General features: G+C 29.7%; 1 protein-coding gene across 1 annotated transcript; it reads left to right on the forward strand.

Annotated features, from left to right (window-relative positions):
• The first annotated feature begins 3,385 nt into the window (after positions 1-3,385).
• LOC107961314 (pollen receptor-like kinase 3) lies at positions 3,386-5,577 on the forward strand. Its single transcript, XM_016897481.2, has 2 exons — positions 3,386-4,745; positions 4,865-5,577. The coding sequence occupies exons 1-2, from the start codon at positions 3,464-3,466 to the stop codon at positions 5,443-5,445; spliced, it is 1,863 nt and encodes a 620-aa protein (XP_016752970.1). The 5' UTR covers positions 3,386-3,463; the 3' UTR covers positions 5,446-5,577.
• Positions 5,578-6,693: the final 1,116 nt, after the last annotated feature.

Consider the following 6,693-nt stretch of genomic DNA (forward strand, 5'->3'; position numbering starts at 1 on the left):
TTAAATGGGAAGATTTGAATCTTAAAATATTTAAAATTAAAAATTGTAATCATATCTCCGAAAAGGTCAGTAAAGTTCGAAAGAATGTCGTTACTGAAACGGGGAAAACGTTTGGCCCTTCATAAATAAAACATGCAATTTGGATTATTGGTTGACTTTTGTTGCGAGTGAGTGTATTTATTTGTTCATCTTTCAAACTGTGGGCTTCAGTTGAAAGGGAGAGATAATGACAATTGACAATGATATACACTAACTGTAATGAGTGAAATTTTATATAAAAATCGAAGTGATTTTAGTTAAAACTGTAAAGATTATAAAGTTTTGTGTTTAAATTTTTTTTATATATATTTTTAATTTTTTCTGTATAAAATATATAAAAAAAACAACAAATATCATCACTATAATATTTGTTGTTTTAGTAATTTTACATTATAAATAACATTAATTCAAAAAAATCGAATTAATAATATAAATAATTTTTTTAATAATTCGTTTATGTAATTACGATAATACTATTATTACATGTAGGGATATCAAAACTGGATCCGTCAAATTTATACTCTTTTATTTTCTAAAATGTATTTAGTGTATATGTGTTAAAAAATTATATTCATGAATAGAATGTGTTAAGAAAACATGACAAGTAGGATGAAACAATTCATACAACTCTTACGTATATTTTACTGTTTGAAGTGACGTCATGAGTGTTGTTGGAATTGAATTAGTCAGTTGGAGCGGTTGAATAAAACTTTAGTTTGTATATCATTTCAAATAAAAAAGTTGAGCTGGTTTCTAAACAAATCGTTCAAAACTGGTAGATATTCGAAAACGTAGGTAAAAAACCGACTATTAAACCGGTTTATGAATTTTTTGAAATATTTTTTAACTTTTAATTTGTTTATTTGATTATTATTAGACCTATGATTAAATTAGGTTTTGGTGGTCTAGTCGGTTCGACTACATATCTGATTTTTAAAATATTTATTCCCACGTCTAATCATTTTTGTCATTATTTTACATTTTTCTAAGGAAAATTATTCGTATTCTCAAGAGATTTTATTAAAAAGAAACTACTCACAGGTGTGAAAATTTTTCACTTATCTCTTTAGATTTGATAAAGAAAATACACTAGCCTCCAAAGTTTGGTTTATTAAATGAATTTTAAGCATGCTCAAATCTCTATACTCTTTGTACATTTAGAATTTAGTCCTCGTACTTTTTAGATTTCAAAATTTAAGTCTAATTGTTAACAACGTTAAAGTTATTTTGTTAAAATTACTTACGTGATATTTAGAAATGAAATTTTAGGTCTAATAATAACGTTGTAATGAATATAAATTTAACATAAGAATTTTATTGATTTTAACAATTGAATTTATATTTTTAAATTCAAAAAATAGATAAACTAATTCATCGAAATAAAATAGAAGGACTAAATTCTAAATATATTATTTTTATCTTTAATCTTTATATTCAAGAATTTTTAATTAATAATAAATAATCTAAATAGTAACCATGTGTTAAACATAATGTATTTTAAATTAATTTATGTAAAAAAATTAGAATTTTTAGAAACTACATATGGTTTATACTTTATACGGAGACTCAAATTTAGAATGTTAAAGTTTTCGGTACCCTAACCTTACCACTAAGCTAAGATTATTAACTATAAGTTTATTTTTAAAGATTTTAATGAATAGCATTTTATCTTCTCTTTACATTTTTTTTTTATTTTTAATTTTTAAAACTTAATTTTAATTTAATCTGATGATGACTTCCCGATCAGCTTTATCAGCAGCATTTGTCAAGGCCTGAATATTTTTATTTTATTTTTTGTATTAGTGTTGCATTCTCCTGTAATAATAAGATGATATCCCAATAACAAAAAGGATGCGAAGAACTACAAGTATAAACATGTACAAATGAAGAAATGCAAGGAAGCTTTGATACTTTAAGCTCGTAACTTCTAACAACACACAAGATCAAACAAAATAATATGCTTTGATATAACCAGTAAGTATCGGATAAATTTATGGGCCACTTTTTTTAAAAAATATATATATTTAATTTTTTTAGAATTATAATTAAATTGATAAAATCTGGAAATGCTGAGAGCTAATTTTATTGAATTTTTTAAAATTTGAATTAAAATGATAAATTTTGTAAATATTGAGGGCTAAAACTTTTATTTGATAAATAAAAATAGCCCATATCAATTTTTCGTTACACATCTAACAGTGAGAGAGTGATTAAAATATTTAATTTCGAAAAATTTAGTAATTAAATAAAAATAATTAATAGTTAAGTGACTAAAATAGAATCGATGAATATTAAAAGAGTTAAATTAAACTTTTTTAAGAGTAAAGGTGCAATTTAATCATTTATCAACTTATAATTTTATAAACTTTATAAGGTAAAAAAATGCTATATTTTGATTTTAGGAGGCCTGACCCTACTGGCAATCAAAACATCGCTTTATGCTTACACATCTAGTTGAAATTTTAGTATAAAGTTGTGGCTTTTAATCATACCATAAATGCTCTTTTGTCTAAATATGGTTGTAGACTCTAGTACCTGATTGAGCCTAGAAAGAAGCCCATCAGCTTGACAAGATGAAAAGGCCCATAAATAAACTTGTTTTTGTAATAAATAGTTTTACATCCTTTCAAATTTATATGTACCGTTAATATTTTAACAATTTTACTATTATATTTTACATTTCATTTATATAGACATATGTTAAATTTGATATAAATTAAAAATATTAATTATTTATATTATGTAAACAGTTTTTAATGATTTTAAAAATATTAATATATACAATATTTTAGATAAATATGATTAAAATATTAGATCGGTTTAAAAATTTACATGCATGATAAGTACAATTATATTGATAAATTTAATGGTTAGAAGTGATGTAAAAATTGTAAAACTACTTTAATTTTACACCGATATAAATAAATCACCCTAATATAAATATAGATATAAATGTAATTTGATAACATGCTCTCCCAACTCTTTGTCTTAATAAGATGAATTAAAAGAAAAAAAAATCTTAAAATGTGAAGACAAATCTAAATCCCTAAAATCTAAAAATTTGAATAAAAAGTAAATGATTTGAGGGTACGCAGATCTCTTCATGAGTTCACTGATTTGGTATTTAATTAAGGAATGAAAATGTAGGAAACCAAATTTAAAAGTAAAAATAAATTTCTCTGAGTTGGACTTAACCCTCGGCAGCTTTAGTTGATGGTCTACTAAAAATAGCAGAGCAATAATACAAGCCAATACGAAAAATTAGCACAATAACAACAACAACAAAAATTCAAAGCCATTACGAAAAACGGACGAACGGACACTATGATGATAACAAAGCCAATACGAAAATTTTGCACAACAAGAGCTCCCACCATCATACCACTAAAAATACTTTGCCAAAAACCATCCCCAGGCCTCATTAATGGCGGTGGCTAGGTTTTTCAGGCTATTTCCCCTTTTGTTGTCGTCATCTTTCGTCGTCCTATCGCCATTGGCATCTTCTGCGTCGGATTCCGAGGCCTTGTTGAGGCTCAAGGAATCTTTAATCAATGCCGGTGCTCTTGATTCTTGGGTGCCAGGCTCCAACCCTTGCAATGGTTCCCAAGGAACTTGGGAAGGATTGCGTTGCTCTAATGGCGTCGTCACGGGTTTGCGTCTCGAAGGGATGGGATTATCGGGGTATATCGATGTCGAAGCGTTGGTTGAGATCCAGAGTTTGCGTGTTTTCAGTGTTGCTAACAATTCTTTCACCGACGTCATTCCCGAAATTAATCGTTTGGGTAGTTTGAAGGTATTGTTCTTGTCGATGAATCAATTTTCGGGTGTGATTCCGTCCGAGTATTTTGACAACATGGGTTCGCTGAAGAAAGTTTGGTTATCAAACAACAAATTTACGGGGAACATTCCAGTTTCATTGCCTCGTTTGTCTCGTCTCATTGACTTGCATCTAGAAAACAATCAATTTAGTGGACAAATTCCGGCTTTTGATAACCCAACTTTGAAGTACATGAATGTATCAAACAACCAACTCGAAGGTGAGATTCCTTCTAGTTTGTCGAAATTCAATGCAGATTCGTTCGCGGGGAATCCGGGACTCTGCGGAGAACAGGTCGGCGTTGAGTGTAGCAAGGCAGACCAGCCAACTTCCAAAACCATTGTTACTGCATTGATTACGTTAGGAGCCGTTCTATTTATCGCGATTATATTCTTTGCGTTTCGATGGAGGAAAAAGAAGCAACAAAACGATTTAAAGGAGCTAAAAACCGGAAACTCTAATGACGCAGTTGAGGTGCCGGTTTCCGTTATAACTGATAAAAAAGAAGAAAGCGTAAAGAGTGCATGCTCGACCCGCAAAGATTCTAATCATGGAAGGCCCAGTACTGTAGCAGAACTAGTCATGGTGAACGATGAAAAGGGTGTTATTGGGTTGCCAGATTTGTTGAAATCCGCGGCGGAAGTGCTCGGAAATGGATCGTTGGGGTCCTCTTATAAGGTTAAGATGACGAATGGAGTGGCATTGGTGGTGAAAAGGATGCGCCAAATGAATGCATTAGGGAATGATGCGTTTGATGCAGAAGTTAGAAAGCTCGGAAATCTACGGCACCCTAATGTTTTGCCACCTTTAGCTTACCATTACCGTAAAGAAGAAAAGCTTTTTGTCTACGAGTACTTTTCTAAAGGCAGTTTGTTTTACCAATTGCATGGTACGAATCATCTACATCTTTTGCACTTTTTTTTATTGGGTATCTTTTGCATATGTTCCTTAAACGCAATACCATACCATTCATGGGTTCTAACAGAAAAAAAAAATGAAATCATCCAGGTTATGGTGGGAAATCTGGTGGTGAACTTGATTGGCCGACCAGAGTGAAGATTGTGCGAGGAATAGCGGAGGGACTCGATTATCTCCACAAGGAATTTCCTTTACGTGACGTGCCTCACGGTAATCTCAAATCAAGCAATGTTCTACTCGACCCCGATAATCATCCATTTCTCTCGGACTATGGATTTCACCCATTAGTAAACATCGACGGTTTACAGGCCCTATGTGCTTATAAAACCCCAGAAGCCGTGCAACAAAAAACAGTATCTCCTAAAAGTGATGTATATTGCCTAGGAGTCATAATTCTGGAGATCCTCACAGGAGAAATCCCTTGCCAGTGTCTTAACGATAGCAAAGGCGGAACTGATATAGTCCAATGGGTGGCATCCGCGTTTTCAGAAGGGAGACAGGCTGAGTTGCTTGATACAGGGATGGAGGGGTGCCGAAATTCAGTGGGCAGCATGGAGAAGCTCCTTCGTGTAGGCGCACTTTGCACTGAAACTAGTCCCGAGAAGCGATTAGACATTAAAGAAACCATTAGAATGATAGTAGAGATACAAGTAGAAGGAAGCGTAGAGTGAGTTTTGGATTTTGTGATTTGAACTTAGTATATAATTCTGAATGGAGATTTGAGTTGCAGTGGCTTCAACAATGCCATTAGTGTAGAATTTTTAGGTTGCAATTAAATTATTGGGTTATTATCACAGTTTAAACTTTTTTTTTAACTTTGATCTATATTATAATTTAAAATATTTTAATTTATTAAAATTGGCACAAGCATACAAATTAATTTTTTCAATTTTATTATAATTTATTAATAATAAAAATAAAGTTGCTGAAAAATTGATATTGTTACCATTGTAAAGCTTAAATTTAAGCATGCTTATGTACATAATACAATATTATCAAAATCAGATCAGATAAAACAATTCAACTAAAAACCAATACCTTTAACAATAAAAAAAACTCAAAAAAATAAAACAAAAAACCGCCTTGAAATTTACAGAAGCAACAATGTTGGGTTTGGTAACTTTATAAAATTTAAGTAATAAATTTTAAATAATTAATTATGCTTCTTAAAAAATAAAAAAGAGATTATTTTAGTTAATCATTACGTAGAATCAAATTATTATAACATAAACTGTAATATCCCGAAATTTTTTACAGTAAAATATTATCTGTGATATAGTAAAATAAGGAAATAAAGTGACAAAAAGGGAAATTTTGAGTTATGTCAATATTGGGAAGTATATTATGATATATTAATTCAAGAAAGAACTAAATTGTAAAAGCGAGAAAAGTTTTGTTACACAAGAGTAAATACTCAAAATTTGAGGGGTTAAAGTGTAAATATAAAAAATTTGAAGGACCAATAGTGTAAATATTTTAAGGGTGGAATGATCTAGAAATTAAGGAAAATGAATGGATTATGACCAAATTGAATAGATAAAGAACTATGAGGGACTAAATTATAATTTTACCAAATTAAATTATGACTCAAAGATGAAATTTTAAAAGTAATGAAGGGAAAAATGGTCAATTAGAAGAGAGATAAATCTAGAAAGTAATAATGATGCTAGAGATATTTTGATATTTTATAATTATTTAATTAGATAAATATTATTTTATTAATATTTTAATAAGATATTTTATTATTATTTTATTAGTATATAAAGAAAGAAAGATGAGTAATTCTCATCCATATTTCCCATACACTAACGTGAGAGAAAGAGAGAAAAAGAAAGTTTTACTTTCTTTAAAATTTGGTCCTTTTACCAAAAATTCACCATTTTCACCCAAAAATCAAAAGAATTTTCATAGCTACCAAG

Source organism: Gossypium hirsutum, chromosome A05, assembly GCF_007990345.1.
Source record: "Gossypium hirsutum isolate 1008001.06 chromosome A05, Gossypium_hirsutum_v2.1, whole genome shotgun sequence".
Taxonomy (NCBI): domain Eukaryota; kingdom Viridiplantae; phylum Streptophyta; class Magnoliopsida; order Malvales; family Malvaceae; genus Gossypium; species Gossypium hirsutum.

Excerpts from the sequence above, each read along its gene's own strand:
- LOC107961314 (XM_016897481.2), top strand. The coding sequence starts at position 3,464 with ATGGCGGTGGCTAGGTTTTTCAGGCTATTTCCCCTTTTGTTGTCGTCA. Across the intron at positions 4,746-4,864 it reads TTTGTTTTACCAATTGCATG|GTTATGGTGGGAAATCTGGT; the intron begins GTACGAATCATC and ends GAAATCATCCAG.